General features: G+C 36.5%; 2 protein-coding genes across 2 annotated transcripts; both read right to left on the reverse strand.

Annotated features, from left to right (window-relative positions):
• Nucleotides 1–1,053: 1,053 nt before the first annotated feature.
• c22hxorf65 (chromosome 22 CXorf65 homolog) lies at nt 1,054–3,592 on the reverse strand. Its single transcript, XM_051649974.1, has 6 exons — nt 3,568–3,592; nt 3,278–3,364; nt 2,022–2,144; nt 1,806–1,871; nt 1,590–1,708; nt 1,054–1,335 (listed from the first exon to the last, which is right to left on the reverse strand). Exons 1-6 carry the CDS (start codon nt 3,590–3,592, stop codon nt 1,249–1,251), a joined length of 507 nt encoding a protein of 168 aa, XP_051505934.1. The 3' UTR covers nt 1,054–1,248.
• A 432-nt stretch (nt 3,593–4,024) lies between these two features.
• On the reverse strand, nt 4,025–16,625 carry il2rgb (interleukin 2 receptor, gamma b). Its single transcript, XM_051649961.1, has 8 exons — nt 16,488–16,625; nt 15,638–15,725; nt 15,278–15,462; nt 7,958–8,106; nt 7,688–7,844; nt 7,473–7,569; nt 4,942–5,026; nt 4,025–4,829 (listed from the first exon to the last, which is right to left on the reverse strand). The coding sequence occupies exons 1-8, from the start codon at nt 16,573–16,575 to the stop codon at nt 4,638–4,640; spliced, it is 1,041 nt and encodes a 346-aa protein (XP_051505921.1). The 5' UTR covers nt 16,576–16,625; the 3' UTR covers nt 4,025–4,637.
• Nucleotides 16,626–17,429: the final 804 nt, after the last annotated feature.

Consider the following 17,429-nt stretch of genomic DNA (forward strand, 5'->3'; position numbering starts at 1 on the left):
CATTTGTAATATAGGCAGTAAGGCCAACTCTGGTCAGTGCTCCCAATCACTTTCAATTTTATCACACAGTATATGACATCCCTTTCTAAGCACCTTCCAGACTACAACTGACATTTCACTATTTACCAGGGATTTAAAGAAAAACAGAAGGTATGTGTGTTCTACAACATCAGGGAAGAATGTCAAGACAGATTATAATGGCTATACATGCTGAAACCACTAACTGGCATTTCACCCACTCGTTCCTGTCTAATGGCTGCATTCCACCCACATGGTGTGCTCTGATGAAGTGCTGAAAAGGAAAAATCTATGTGCTGAGTAACACATCACACAGTTTACAGATCTTTGCACCTGCAGGGCCTACGTTCTGCTGAAAATCTACAGTTGCATGGATAAGAGAGGCAATATGAGGCCAACAAGATATTAGTCTTGAATTATATTTCAAGATATCATCATGCCTTTGACATAAAACTTATTGCAGAAACAGTTTACACCCACACTTTTTATCATTCAGACAGCTTAAACATTTGCAATTAAACACAGCAATTATGCCATGGCACACACCAGTCTTAGATTCTCTCTCAGTTTGCACCCAGCTGGAAAAAGCTTGGTAACAAACAGGTATTTGTACTAACCAATCACAGACAAGATGATGACCTCATTTGTTGCTTAATTTCAAGGGACCATTGGAAAATTCCAAAATCATTAAAAAACACAGACAGACAGACAGATAGATAAACAGATAGATAGACACATATAAATAGATAGATAGATGATAGATAGATAGATAGATAGATAGATAGATAGATAGATAGATAGATAAAACAAAAAAATGTTAAAAGATAGAACATAAAATATTAAGTACATCAGTTTTCATTAAAACACTGTTTTAAGATAAATATTTGGCCTCTTTATGTGCTGCACTGTGATATACACAGAAGATAGATGAATCGGTGATTGAGTCACAGCTGTTACTAATATATTGTGTTTTTAAGCAGTATTAAAATACTGTATTGACCAATCAGGATCCAGGACCAGAACTTTTTGTTTTATAAAATCAATATAGTAGCTTTCCTAAATGACCCAATGAAAAGATATATAATTCATATATGTAGGTCTGTTGTGATAAAAAAAATAATAATAATAATACCGTAACACTGATGAATGTTTTCTATTTGTAATTTGAACCAATTAAACTGAGATTCAACATTATAAAATGAGCACGTGTCCTAAATGCTGGTGGTTTGCTCAGCTCCTTGTTTTCCGGTCCCTAGTGTGGCACTGGACTTCTTTATCAGGGCCATTTACCTGTGAAGCCTTCCTTTGCTTTTTAGTCTGCAGAGCCAAATGAAAACAAGACATAAAAGTCCCGTTCATATGTTCATTAAGTGATATGCATGCAGAATTAGAACTGCAGTCAGTTCAATTTTTGTATTTTATCCTCTAATGAATACATCACATGTATTGTATGTATTTACTCTCATCAATAGATCAATAATAAATTGGTAATTAGGTATTTAAGGTTCTGTTGGTCAGATGATAACTAAATGACTGAACAACAGAGCTGAATATTTTGCTATGGGACTCACAGTTTTAGTTGGTGGGGCTTGTGACATTTTTTCATCTGAATCAGCCCTACGAGCCTCCACAATACAAAGCTGCTGGAGGCGAGTTCTCTCAAGAGTGTCCATCTGAGAATGCAGTGTCTCTGGAAGACATAGACAGCTTAAAATATGACTGAAATCTGAACTGAGAATGACTGCTGATAAGAGAATAACTGCATCACATTATACATGCAATGGCACCTAATAGAGCAGAGTCAACACTGGACAGTAGTGGTGTGACGCAGGTATAAGCCCCATCAGAAGTACCTGTTAACACACACAGAGAAAACCATTGACATGTTCCTTATCACATCTGAATGTGTCAGACTATATAGAAGAAACTATCAGCAACTTAAATGGCTTAAGGTCAAAATCAATAAATGGCAAGTGAAAATGCAAAATTTATGTCAAACTCACGGTTAATACTGCAAACAGTGAACGACTCTCTAGACACTAACAGTCCTCTAGCACACTCATGTGAATGCTGGGGCAGGAAGAGTAATTTCATGACCCCTCGTTCATCATACAGATCTATAAGATCTGAAACACACACACACACATACACATGTTGGTGCGGCTATCCTTATGAGGACTCTCCATAGACATAATGATTTTTATACTGTACAAACTATAGATTCTATCCCCTAACCCTACCACTAAACCTAACCCTAACAAAAACATTCTGCATTTTTACATTCAAATATATATATATATATATATATATATATATATATATATATATATATATATATATATATATATATATACTGTTTAGTATGATTTTTAAGCGATTTGAATTATGGGGACACTAGAAATGTCGTCATAAACCACATTTATAACATAACACCCTTGTTATTACCAGTTTGTAACCTAAAAAAAAATTTCCTCATAAACCACCAAAACCCACCCACACACACACAGAGAGAGAGAGAGAGAGAGAGAGAGAGAGAGAGAAAGATTAGCATTAGATTAGACATTAGAATAGTTAATCCAAAATTCTGTCATTATTTACCTTTCCCTTTATGGGATATTGTTTGAGACACATGTCAAAACAGTTATATAATACGTGTCTATTATCTCTTTGCATTATTTTACCACATACCCACATACAAAGGAGGACAGGTGCATTAGGGAGGAGGATAGTGGTAATGACAGTTGTAATGAGTCCTCTATTAGTGATGGGCAGATCCCAGGTAATGTCCCTAACTACATGCCACAGATGTAACAGGACACCATTGTAGGACTATTTGCCAAGAGAGAGTGTGAAATATTAACACCAGAGATCCGTGACCACCTGCACTGAGGTCAGGCTAGTGTGAAGAAGCACACTGAGATCAACTAACCTCATCTGACATGGGATCTCTAGAATATGTGCCAAATACTGTAAAACTGATCTACTCTCAGTTGTGGAGTCATTTGTTTGACATTGATAATGTACCATGAGATACACATTCTTACATTTGTGAGAGGAAAGCACTTTGAAACAGCTTTTGATGATTTAAAGTGTCCCAACTTCCATAAAAGTTCCTCTGCTGACAGCCACTTCATATTTAAGACTCAATAAAAGTGCATTCAACTGGAAAAAAGCTAAGTGCATATACTGTATAGTGTGACCGATCTGATTGTGTAGATTTGACATGAGTATTGACAATATCTGAGAGAGGCATGCATACCTGATTCAGCTAGTCCCAGTCTGGTTCTTATATACTCCATTAGGTAAACAACTGGGCAGTTGGTGTTGACAAAGAACTGCTCATTATCTAAATACACACAGCATAGGGAGATCAAAACATTGTCATTCAAATAAATCAATGAATACAGGGATTAAACAGAGAAATTAACATATTTCTTTACACATAAGGCATATGAGTTACTAAACTATACCTAGATCAAAAACATACATTGCATTTATATTACTGAGATTAACACTATCATCACACAAAGACAGGATTGTGATTCTTACCTCCATGTTTAATGTAAACAAACATTATAGCAGAAAGACAGAGGAACCTGAACCCTCTCTGGCAGCTGATCAGTTTTTAACATGTAGGCTTTTGCAGCGGTGGGAAGGAATTAGTGACACTGCAGTTTAAGAGTAACATGATCATCAAGACTGTGATGTCACAATGCCATAGAATCAGAATAAGTGATGAGGAGAAATGAATGCAAACATTGGAAAAATGAAACAACAATAACATAATACTATATGTATTGCATAATACTGTAAAAAATAATAGAATGAAGTGTTTGTTAAATGAATTACATACTTATTACATGTTGCCAAACTAAAATGGTAATTATATTAATTATTATGGGCACACCCAAAAAATGAATGCTGTCAAGCAATTTCATGACATAAAATAGATTTTTTATTTGTTTACATTATATGTAAATACATTTATCAATTAGAAGCCAGTCTTTCATATTTAATCAGATCAATGTCTTTTTCATCCTTCTAATAAAAAAAAAAAAATCTAAATATATACAGAAAATCTACACTGAAAAATAAATTCTTTACCTAGAAAACATGTTGAATCATCTTAATTATCTGGTTTGATTCAATACAAAAATATTATTTAACTTCACTGTAACAACTTTAAATTTCCACTTTTTACAGTGAAATATTGATTGAGAAATTTCAATAATTGTGCTTGCTTTTTATCTTCGTTCCATCTTATACTTAAAGCTGATATGTGTAATTAAACACACATCTCTGTTGTGCTATAAAAATGACTCTGTTTTATTTTGAGTGGCCCGTCCAGCCTGACACAACAACATTGACTCAACCAGTGGCGTGAATCTGGGGCAGAACTATCTTTTTGTTTGATTAACAGCAGACAGGGGGCGTATTCGAAAACAATGTTTATTTTTGTAATTCTGTTTGGTGGTGCAGAAATAACACAATTTAGCTTCAAAATAACATATGAATTACTAAACATGGAAAAGAAAACATATTGTTCATAAACAATTTAGCATGCAAATGTTCACAGTAAAACATTAGATAGACAATACAGGTGAAACAGGCACATTGGCCTATTTGCCGGGCTGTTCTGTAGGATGTTCTTCAGTGCTTATCCCATCGCAGTTATCAGTTTGAGAAGTGGTACTGGCCACAGGTGTGGGACTGACCTCACAAGGGGGTGTTACCTCACACACTTCACAGGAATGCTCTGTGTAGTCTGGCTCAAAGGCTTCCTTCAGCTCTCTGGAGATATGAACCCAGCTCTGAACAAAGATGGAGAATACATCAAAAGGGTTACAGTACATCCAAGTCTGAAGAGCATATTTACTAATGATCTCATAGAAATACAACATGCAGAGTAAAAAGAGTGGATACCTCAACATTTCCATCATGTTTATGAAACAAATCCTGTAGGTTCTTGCTAGGGTCAGGCACAACTGGAAGTAAGATAATCTTTATCCTATATATAAATAAAGTAATGATTGATTAATTTAATTCAAGGTTCAATATAAATTATAGACAAATGTCTTGACAAACAATTGACAATCAAATTTAAAAATGAAAATAAACAGAGAATTTTAAACAGAGAATTTAAAACGTAAAATGAATCTGAAATATTTAAGATTCTACACTATTTTTAGGTCACAAATCAAACAAGCATATTTGTGACATGGACCATGTTAACTCCTTCAGATTTTCTTCACTGTAAATACTAATAGTTATCCCAGATAAAAAATAAAAATAAAAATACTGACTCAACTTAAGCTTAATTTTTTACTATACTTACGTGTTTTAATTAAGTTACCATTAAACTGTGAAGTGTTCATTAATAAAAACAACCAAGTGGTCCTAAATAAACAGTACTTGAAATGTCACATTTTGGAATAACAACTCAGTTATATAAATTCTTTAAGCTGGCATCAAGTACAACTAACATGCAGCTGTGTGGAATACCCATAAGCCCTTGCGCTTGAATAAATTATGTATATTTGGCCAAGACAACGGAACTTATGTAGAAATATAATAATTGTAATTTAAAAATGTATATATAGTACTGTGCAAAAGTTTTAGGCACTTAAGATGTTTCACAAAAACGTTTGTCTTAAGATGGTTAGTTATATCTTCAGCTTTTAGGAAATATACATTTTAGACTCCCAAACATTACTTTTGCAAATAGAAAAGAATAGAAGTATAGGAAACCCTGCAACAGATGGCATGGCCCCCAGAGAGCCCTCCACTGAACATCGAGTCAGTCTGGGATTACATGAAGAGACAGAAGCAACTGAGACAGCCTAAATAGATAGAAGAACTGTGGCGAATTCTCCAAGAAGCTTGGTACATCCAATCTGCCAACAACCAAGAAAAACTGTGTCCAGTTGTACCTAGGAGAATTGGTGCTGTTTTAAAGGCAAAGGTGGCCACATCAAATATTGATTTAGCTTTTTTTTGTTATATGTTTACTGGACTTTGTATGTTGTTTATTGATAAATGAAAACTATGACATCATTTTTGAAGACATCCTCACTATGCAAAATTTTTTCATAAGTGCCTAAAATTTTTGCACAGTACTGTAGTTTTAATTATTATGATTATTGTTTTTGTTTTGTTGTAGCTGGTTGATAGTTGTGATTTGTGTGACGTCACCATTAAGGTGTTACCTCTAATGAAGTTGGAGCTTGTTATACTTAAGTCATTCTTCTATAGTCAAATGTTCTTTACAAAAGTGCAGAATTACAGTGTATTTTTATTGTATACAGTCTTCTTATTTTGTGTATACTGTATATTGTATATTCTTTATTTTTTTTGTATACAGTCTTCTTATTTTGTGTATACCGTATATTGTATATTATTAGGTGTATATTGTATATTGTGTTGTGTATTAGGTGTATATTGTAACAGATGTGTAAACTGTGTTATGTGTTAATCAGATGTTTATTGTAATTGTCATACTGCTATGTTGCTTGGAACTGCACCCAAGACTTTCACCCACTGTTGCATTTGTGTATATGGTTGAGTGACAATAAAGGGATTTGATTTGATTGATTTTGATAAAAAAATTAAGTGCACTTTACTTGAGTACTTGAAGTATGTTTACTTAGAAAAAGCATGCAAACTGACTGCCTTAAAACAATCGTAAGTTCAACTAATTAGATTTTACAGTGTTGCAATAATTGAAACACACAAGAGGCTCTTTTGAACATTCTCAACTCATGCTAGGATAACATGGATAATCATGTTTTGCACAGACTTCTGGAGTCTAGCTTGAGAGCATGCTGCCACTGAAGTGGGACATACTAATATTAGTTTTGCAATTAATGTTTTCACTCAGATTGTTATTCTGATGATATAATTTGTAATAAAAATAATAATTAGAAAATGCAAATTAGAATAATTTTCACAAGTGAACATCACTGTATATGCTCTAATTTATAACAGTCAACATAATTTATTACATCGTAAAATATTAAATAAATCCCCACAAATATACATAAGGCCCAAATAAACTTCAAGTTCAGGAAAGACTAAAGGTCCTGGTTACTTTCGTAACCTCCGTTCCCTGATGGAGGGAACGAGACGTTGTGTCGATGTAGTGACACTAGGGGTCACTCTTGGGAGCCCTAAACACCTCTGATTTTTGAAAAAAGGCCAATGGGAATTGGCGAGTGGAATTTGCATGCCACTCCCCCGGACATATGGGTAGCAAAGGAGCTGGTATGCAACCACTCATTCAGGTTTTGTGCTGAGTAGCCGAGACAAGGTCTCAGCCATTTCAGTGGGTAGTTCAGTGTTGTGGCAAGAGGGACACAATGTCTCGTTCCCTCCATCAGGGAATGGAGGTTACAAAAGTAACCAGGACGTTCCCTACAGATAGGGAACAAGAGCTAAAAGTCTTAAACATATTTCACCTTTCACAATAGCACAACAACACCACCAGTAGGAACAGCAGAATGACTGGCAAAATACCAAACAACCCTTGCCACCAGCCTGGTCTGCTGCTGTTGCCTAGATAATGAAGAAGCATGATGGTAAAATGTCAAGAAGTTAAAAAAAATACAAATTAAACATAAATAAAAATAAGAGCACTATGTGTCCCTCTAATGTCCACTATTTGTTATTGTACCTGTACCACCCCACTCCAAAGGAGCACTCCAGTTACTCCAGTAATCTGAAGGGCCACAGACACCATTAACAGTGCTCCGGACATTGAAAACATATCGTTTATTCTTTGAGACCATATGCAGTCTGAATGATGTCTCTGTCACGTTTGAGTACTGTGTCTGTGAGCAAGAAAGTAAGATGGAGATGAGGCAGCTAGTAGTTTCTAGGGCAGGAATAAAAAATATGGAATACAATATCTTGTTTGATTGTTTACATTGCAAAACAGTCTTACCTGCCCTCCGTGTATGTTTGTGTCTATCAGGTAGCGCACCATGTAGACTACACACTTAGGAATGGAGGTACTGTTCTTCCATTGCAGAAGAAGTGTGCTGTTTTGTTCATCCCATGTCACAGAGACGTTATAAGGCGGGTTTAGCTGCACTGAACAAACAGAAGTACAAACACAAAGAAATGAGCCACTGGTTTGTAGAGAAACAATTATATCAATGAGATCATGTTTTATTCAGAACAGATTCATCAATGCAGCTAATATACTATGTAAGAGATAACATACAGTTAGGTGTTCAGTATCGCAAAATAAACCTTGACAGGAGGCATCATACATCACCATTAAGGTGTTAATTTAGCGATAATGACTTAACTTTTGACTTAAAGGAATATTCTGGGTGCAATACAAGTTTAGCTTAATCAACAGCATTTGTGGCATAAAACTGATTACCATATAAATTAATTTTGACTTGCCCCTCTTTTTGATTTAAAAATCTTGGGTGAATGGGGCCAATTCGTAAATGTTAAAATACTCACTAATTCAGAAGTATAGCATAAAGACATAAACAATATGTTTGTTAACAGGATTTTGGTGTGATAAAATCGCTAACTAACTGTTTTTGTGTCAAGTTATAGCCAATTTTACAACTTCGTTGTCACGACGATGTAATGTTAACAAACCCTAAATGACTGTAAAAATGACAATTTAAACAATGTGTTTTAACAGAAGAATTAATGTAAGTGCTTTTGTAAAATTATAAGCTTCACATTTCTGCCTTTAAACCCTCCAAAAATTGGCCCCTTTCACTTCCATTGTAAGTGCCTCACTTTAACTTCATTTTTTGCTTTTTTTAAAGAAAAGGACAGAGGAGTTGAAATGATTTTTTTATGGTAATCAACATTATGCCACAAATGCTGTCGATTTTTTTTAATTTTTTTTATTATTGATTCATAGACATATAACAAAGAAAAAACACAACATATATATATATATATACACTGAATCAACATTTAACATTTAACCCCCACTATTACCCCTCCACCTCCCCAATCACCAACCCCACCCTGACCCCCAACGAACACCCCTGTGGTTCTCCAAATAAGAATACACACACACACACACAAAAATTATACAGAAACAGAAAAAAAGAAAACAAAAAAGAAAATATAATAATCATATATAATTAAAATAAACTACTCTCTCCACAGCCCCTCCCCATGTGTCCCCCAAAAACACTAAGTACTTGCCCCATTTCCTATCAAACAAATTCCGAACCCCCAGCCTTCTGCTTGATACCTCCTTGAAAGCAGCCACCATCCCCATCTCCACACACCACTCTGGAAATGAGGGCGCTCCATCCGACTTCCGTCCCCTTAAAATAATTTGCCTGCCAATAATAATGCTGGTCAGAACCCAATTTTTTTATGTGTTTATCCCCCAAATTTATGACCGCCCCATCGCCCAAAATACAGAGTCTTGGGCAAAATGAAATTTGAGTGCCCAAAATGTCGCACATAAAACTCTGGATCTTCAACAGAAATTCTTGGATCTTGACACACCCCCCAAAAACATGGGTTGTGTCTCCGTCTTTTTACTCCCAAAACAATACAGAGCTGGTGGCGCAGCTGTAAATACCTATAGAACTGAGATCTGGGAATCCTAAAATGTTAAACCAAATTTTCAAAGATCTCTAAACTCCACTCTCATATGGGTCACCGAGTGTAGTAACCCCCCTCACAATCCACTCTGACCAGCAGAAAGGGGACTTATTAATACATATTTTAGGGTTCAGTCATTTGCTTGAGGCAACATTTAAATAAATGTCCGAATTAAACACTCTGGACACTTTTGTCCATACTGAGTGCAAATGCGAGATAACGGGGTGTAACTTAACTTCTCCGACTAGTTTGATAGAAAGGCTTTGCAATGGTGAAATAGGTGCAAGAACTTCCTGTTCAATACAAAACCAGGGAGGGGCTCTCTCAGGTGGAAGCGACCAGTGAGCCAAAATTCTGAGATCGAATGCATAATAATAAAACAAAATCTTGGGTAGGCCTAGCCCACCTTTGTCAATCGGCCTATGTAATTTATTAAAATGTAATCTAGGACGCTTACCATTCTAATCTCTACATTCATTTCTACATATACAGGGAGAGATTGTAGCAGGTAGTTAAATGGGAACCTTCCCATTCATAGATAAATGTAATGAAGCCCACATGCCAACATCGCTCGAAAACCTTTTTATTAAGGGGTCAAAATTTACTCTAATTAATCAGACAAATTTGCTGGGAATAAAATGCAAAAATACGTAATGTCCCGTTTGGGCCACTGGAAGGTGCCCGGCTGGAAAACCGTTACTAGGCAGTACGCCGTCAGAACCAAAACTTCGGATTTTGACCAATTAACTCTGTATCCTGAGAACTTAGAAAAGGAATTAATAATTCTATGGAGGCAAGGCATAGATCTAATGGGGTAGGAGACAGATAAAAAAAATATCATCTGTGTAAAGCAAAAGCTTATGCGCCACACCTCCCGCCACCACCCCTGGAAAATCCTCTTCCCTTCTTATCGCGGCTGCTAATGGTTCCAGGACAAGACAGAACAATAATGGGGAAAGAGGGCAACCCTGCCGGGTGCCCCTATCCAGAGTAAAATAATCTGAAATTAATCCATTTGTTTGTATCGCCGCTACCGTGTGTCTATAAAGTAACTTAATTCATCCAATAAAAGTATTCCCAAACCCGTATATTTCCAAAGTTTTAAAAAGATAATCCCATTCTACCATATCAAACACCTTTTCGGCGTCAAGTGAGATGGCAGCGACCGGAGTCTGATCAACTGCCACTGACCACATAATATTGATGAAATGCCAAATATTATCAGAAGAGCTGTGGCCCCGAATAAACCCCACCTGATCTATATGTATAAGAGATGTCATAACTTAATCGGTTAGCCAAAATTTTTGACAATATTTTTACGTCTAGCTGGATCAGGGAAACTGGACGGTAACTCTTACACTCGGTTGGATCTTTGTCCTTTTTAAGAATCAGACTGATCCGGGCTTGTGTCATGGTTGGCGGAAGCTTTCCATTCTTTAATGATTCCATATAAACCTCTAACAAAAGTGGAGCCAGTTCTGTTGCATAAGATCTAAAAAATTCAGCGCCAAAGCCATCTGGCCCCGGAGCCTTGCCTGTAGGCATGGCCTTAATTACCTCGCAAAGCTCCTCCAAGTTTATCTCAGAATCAAGAGAATTTTTATGCTCATTCGTCAGTTTAGGGAGTTCTAATGGTTCCACAAAGTTTCTAATATCTTCATCAGTAGACGAAGATGTGGAACTATAAAGATCAAAATAGAATTCTTAAAAACCATTATTAATATCAATGGCCGAGGTAAAAAGTTCACCACCAGCAGATTTCACTGAGAGAATGGTAGAAAAAGACTCTCTCTGCTTTATATATCTAGCCAAAAGCTTCTCTGCTTTGCCCCCCGACTCAAAGTATGACTGTTTGTCCTGAATAGCCAAAAATCCTCCTTCCGCGACAAAATAGTGTTATATCTGTATTTCAATCGGGTCAATTCTCTGAAGCCATCAGACGACATTCGGCGCTTCAGCTCTGCCTCGGCGCTTTAATATCCCCTTCCAACTCTATGTGTTCTCGTGCTTTGGATTTTTTTGATGAATGAGGCATACTGTATGATCTCGCCCCTAAGAACCGCCTTAAGTGCCTCCCAAGCCACCAGAGGATACTGAGGACCAGTTGGTCTCCATATAAACATTGATTTCAGCCTTTAACATTTGTTGGAATTCAGGATTTTGCAAAAGGGATACATTAAAGTGCTAACTATATGATTTTATTTGATGTGGCAACACCTCTAAATTCACCAGGGCGTGATCTGAGACTAAGATGTTTCCAACTGAGCTATCAACAACAGATGAAATGAGGGACTTAGATTACAAAAAAAATCTATTCTAGAATAAATCTTATGGACTGATGAAAAAATGTATAGTCCCTACCAGATGGGTTCAAAAGTCTCCAAATATCTGTAAAACCAAGATTTTTACACATCCTGTGAAGCGTCAATGTTGTTCTAGGGGGCTTACACACTTTTGCTTCACTATGATCAAGGACTGAGTCCATCAAAAGATTAAAGTCTCCTCCCAATATTATATCAAGAGGGGTGCCAGTGGCTTGCAACATCTCTTCAAGATCTATAAAAAAGCCCTGATCGTCAGTGTTAGGTGCGTAAACTTTAGCCAAAATCAGCCTTTGCCCCTGAATTTCTGCTAAAACAACAATGACTCTTCCTAATTTATCTTTAATCTGTTTGAGACATTTGAATTGTAGATGTTTACTTATCAGTGTAATGACTCCCATGCTCTTACTTGAGCCAGCACTAAAGAAAACATGTCCAACCCATATCTTCAAAAAAATTTCTGCTTCCTGCGTGGAAAGATGCATTTCTTGAAGGAACACTATATCATATTTCTTATGTTTAAAAAGAGAAATAACCTTCCTTCTTTTTATGGGGTGCCCCAACCCATTCACATTCCAAGTGGAGAGAGACAATCCACTCATACTAACATTTGACATTTTGACATATTAAAAAAAATAGATTGTGTGTCAAAAATAAAATTATAAAGACCACATTCCACATTAGTGCAACAATCAAACCCCGAGCCTCTCCCCGAACCAAACAAACAGAAAAAAGAAAAACGTGTGCATTAACCCCGTGCACGACAGCGCCAAACGGCGTCCATCCCTCTAAACTCAAACAGTACTTGTACGCCTACGAGAGCCCCGTGACAACATTGCCATCAGATTGCTCAAGTCTGGTGTTTCTATACAAAATTTGTGAGACAGAATTATACAACAGAAGATAATCTATAAAACAAACTCCAGCCAATAGGTGGGATAAACACAAAGAACGTGTAGATTCATCCACATAACTGTCCCGAAGGTGTGTTCATCCACAAAACTCCAGCCTCTAGCAGAACCAGCACACACACACACAAAAATATTATACTGCTCGAAATAACAGGCCATAAGCTGGAAATTAAGCGAGCTCACAGAGTTCCGGCTCGGAGATCCGCTGAGGGAGACAGGCCTCGATCAATTCTGGCCAAATTTCTGAGATCATCCGATAAAGATCTTGTATTACATGAGGCAAGGAGTAAAGGAAGGCTTTCTTGGAAGAACCACAACATTTTTTCTTCCCAACTTTGCGAATTCGACAAGAGAGAAACGTGATCAATTCAAGGAATGCAAGAAACTCTTACATCAGTGGAAGATTGCTTTTGCACTGATGTTTCCGGCCAAACTGAGAATAGATATTAAGGATGGCCACAAAGTATTTACATGTCCACAGCAAGCATTGTCTTTCATAGAGACAATGGGGTGAGTAAGCCATTTGGTGTTTCTCATGTGCAAATTTGACTGATTAATTAGAGTTAATTTTGACCCCTTAATAAAAAGGTTTTCGAGCAATGTGGGCAGGTGGGCTTCGTTACATTTATCTATGATTGGGAAGGTTAATGTTATTAAAATTAATTGTATTCCAAAATTTAACTACCTGTTACAATCTCTCCCTATAGATGTCCTGCTCTCTTACTTCAAGCAATTTGATAGCATAGCGAAGTCCTTCATTTGGAATGGTAAGTGTCCTAGATAACATTTTAATAAGCTACATAGACCGATTGACAAAGGTTGGCTAGGCCTACCCAAGATTTTGTTTTTATTATTATGCATTCAGTCTCAGACATTTGGCTCACTGGTCGCTTCCATTTGAAAGATCCCCTCCCTGGTTTTGTATTGAACAGGAAGTTCTTGCCCCTATTATGCCATTGCAAAGCCTTTCTATCAAACTAGTCGGAAAAGTTAAATTATACCGTGTTATCTCGCATTTGCACTCGGTATGGACAAAAGTGTCCAGAGTGTTTAATTCGGACATTTATTTAAATGTTGCCTCGAGCATATGGCTGAACCCAAAATTACGCATTAATAAGTCCCCTTTGTGCTGGTCAGACTGGATTGTGAGGGGGGGTTAATACACTCAGTGACCTATATGAGAGTGGAGTGTTGAGATCGTTTGAAAATTTGGTTCAACATTTTAGGATTCCCAGATCTCAGTTCTATAGGTATTTACAGCTGCGCCACCTGCTCTATATTGTTTTTGGGAGTGGCACACACCTCTCTAAAGCGGCAGATTCTCTGGGAGAGGTGATTATGGCTTTTGGAAAAGGTCATGAGGCATCAGTGTATTACTCCCTGCTAATTCAGAGTCTGGGGGACGGAGCTTCAAATTCTCTCAAGAGATTATTGGAGAAAGATTTAAATTTGGTATTGGAGGAGAGAGTATGGGCTAGTATTCTAAAAAATGTCAAGTCTGCAATTAGAGATGCAAGGGTGCAGTCTTATGCAATTTAAGATTTTACATAGATTCTATTGACCCCCTCTAGATTGTATAGGCTTGGTCTTAAAGACAAACCTACCTGCTGGCAATGCCAGTCAGAAGACAGAGACACAACCCATGCTTTTTGGGGGGGTGTTAAGCTCCAGGAATTTTGGTTGAAATTCAGAGTTTTTTGTGTGACGTTTTAGGCACTCGAATTTCACTCTGCATCAGATGCTGTATTTTGGGCAATGGGGCGGTCATACATTTTGGGGATAAACACATAAAAAACTGGGTTCTGACCAGCATTCTGGTGGGCAGGCAAATTATTTTAAGGGGATGGATGTCAGATAGGGCACCCTCATTTCCAGATTGGTGTGCGGAGATGGGGAGAGTGGCTGCTTTTGAAGGGATGGCAAGCAGAAGGCTGGGGGTTCAGAATTTGTTCGACAGGAAGTGGGGTAATTACTTGTTGTTTTTGGGGGACTCTTGGGGAGGGGCTGGGGAGAGAGATGTTTTGTTTTATTTATATATGATTATTATGTTTGTTTGTTTTTTTGTTTTTTTTGTTTGTGTATCTATTTGTAACCACAGGGGTGTTCGTTGGGGGATAGGGTGGGTTTGGTGATTGGGAAGGGGTATTAGGGGGGGTTAAATGTTAAATGTCGATTCAGTGGATATATGTTGCGTTTTTATTTATTTTGTTATATATTTATGAATCAATAAATATGTTCATTGAAAAAAAAATTAACCTATGCATGGCTTAGTTGTCTCTGCATACAGTATGTCTCTGCTGGGATAGAAGAAAGTATTTTAACAATGAAAGTTACATACTTCAGCTTTAACTTGTGTTGAACCCAGAATATTCCTTTAATAGGAGACACTACATCTAATTTGAAGGAACTTGAATGTCTACTTATATGTCTTACCATATTTTTTGAGGGATTCAAAAACTTGTGAAGTAGACTGGTTTCCTCCAGCACCGGAAGATATATTTGTAAAAAATTTGTTCAATCTCTGATCCTGGCTTTTGAGAGGAATTCTGCAGCCAACAGTATAACTGTGCTCCAATATGTATTCTGGGCAGTTTTTAAATGAAGAGTTATTTAAAAACCTGATTAAAAAAATCAAAAATGATTTTTTACTTCTCAGTTACCACAAAACAATATGAATCTTACATCAAAACACACTTATTTTGAAAACCATGATGCAAATATCTTAGGGGAAATCTACATTTAAGGAGGATGATGAAAAGTAAAATAGAGTCATAGAGCTCCTGGGAGACTTACGCACTGCTGAAGGTATAGTTCATCTTTGAGGCCTTTGGGTACCAGGTGCACTCCACATACTCAAGGTTGATAATCATACACTTTACACCTACATAGGCCAAAATGTTTGAATGTAACAATCTTCAAGTAACAATTCACAATCAAAATAATTGAATATGCTTTCAGTTCAGAAAGAATAAATTGTCTAGAAGTTATTACTTGAACTATTTTTATTTCTAAACTTCAGTTTCACTCAACCCACACTGAGAGAACGCTAATCGGTATCAGAAATCTCATTCTGGGGAATGTACAGAAAAATATTGTGGAAATCCCCACTAAAACCATCTGAACTAACAGTGGCCCAAAAACATATTTGAACACTTGAGCCACATCTAAAAATTAATAAATTTCATTACATTAGAAACAAAATTTCAAGCCAAGTTGCATCTGCAAACAATTGATGCTTTATGTCAAATTAAAACATATGGGCACAAAGTTCCACAAAGTTTGACAACCAAAAGTATACAAATACTTCTTATCTTAATTTTGAACAGTGTATCTATTGGTTCATATTTAAAAACATATTTATGTAAGATGTCTTTAAATCTTTCTTTAAAATAAATGCTACTTGGTTTCATTCTTACTGTTACAAAATTACTTTCTGAGGTCACTGTATATCTCATAAATGTTTACAGTCTGTTACAGGACAAAGCCTAAATATGAACATAAAATTCAGAAAGATCTTTTACAATATCACACATTTTGGTGATGATTATAATTCTAGTCTTATGTTAAATCAAATAGTTATGTATACCTTTATAATTCCATCAACCACAAATACACAATTCAATACAAACACTTATTTACTTACTCAGAGAATCTGCTGACCAGCATCGTTGAGATGACAAAATAAAAAGCAGCAGCCCAATATATATATATTTTACATCTATGGAAATCATGCTCTCCTCTAAGTGTCTGAGTAAAACTATGACTACTGTCTAACACAGGATGTTCACTAGACTAGAGTATGTTTACTTGACAACTTCCGGTTCAAAAATATCTTGAGAAGCAATGTGACAGTCAGGGCCATAGCATGGTATTCTGGCACCCCTGACTGTATATTGTTCTGGGCCCCTGTCCTATTAAAAAATACAGTTTAGAATTTGTTGTTAAAATTCTCTCATCATTTACTCAATACTCACCCTCATGCCATCCCATATATGTATGACTTTCTTTCTTCTGCTGATTAAGAGGACCTGAATATCTCAGCTCTGTAGATCCATATAGTGCAAGTGAATGGTGACTAGGACTTTGAAGGTCCAAAATGGCAGCATAAAAGTAATCCATAAGACTCCAGTGTTCAAATCCATGTCTTCCGAAGCGTTATGATAGGTGTGGGTGAGAAATAGATCAATATTTAAGTCCTTTTTTACTATAAATTTCCTCTCTGCCCAGTAGGTGGCGATATGCACAAAGAATGCAAATGAGCAAAAACAAAAATAGAAGGAAGTGAAAGTGGAGATTTATAGTAAAAAAGCACTTAAATATTGATCTGTTTCTCACCCACACCTATCATATCGCTTCTGAAGATATAGATTTAACCCCTGCAGTCGTATGGATTACTTTTATGTTGTCTTTATGTTATTTTGGACCTTCAAAGTTCTGGCCACCATTCACTTGCATTGTGTGGACCAACAGAGCTGAGATATTCTTCTAAAAATCTTCATTTGTGTTCAGTAGAAGAAATAAATTCATACACATCTGGGATGGCATGAGGGTGAGTAAATGAAAGAATTTTTATTTTTGGGTGAAC

This window comes from Myxocyprinus asiaticus, chromosome 22 (assembly GCF_019703515.2).
Source record: "Myxocyprinus asiaticus isolate MX2 ecotype Aquarium Trade chromosome 22, UBuf_Myxa_2, whole genome shotgun sequence".
Taxonomy (NCBI): Eukaryota; Metazoa; Chordata; class Actinopteri; order Cypriniformes; family Catostomidae; genus Myxocyprinus; species Myxocyprinus asiaticus.

Coding starts and splice junctions, on each gene's coding strand:
- c22hxorf65 (XM_051649974.1), bottom strand. CDS start 3,592: ATGTTTGTTTACATTAAACATGGAG. Junction 2,145..3,277: donor ACTGGGACTAGCTGAATCAG/GTATGCATGCCT, acceptor TGTGTGTTTCAG/ATCTTATAGATCTGTATGAT. Junction 1,872..2,021: donor CACTGTTTGCAGTATTAACC/GTGAGTTTGACA, acceptor GTGTGTTAACAG/GTACTTCTGATGGGGCTTAT.
- il2rgb (XM_051649961.1), bottom strand. CDS start 16,575: ATGATTTCCATAGATGTAAAATATATATATATTGGGCTGCTGCTTTTT. Junction 15,463..15,637: donor AACTATACCTTCAGCAGTGC/GTAAGTCTCCCA, acceptor TTTTTTAATCAG/GTTTTTAAATAACTCTTCAT. Junction 7,845..7,957: donor CAAACATACACGGAGGGCAG/GTAAGACTGTTT, acceptor TCTTGCTCACAG/ACACAGTACTCAAACGTGAC.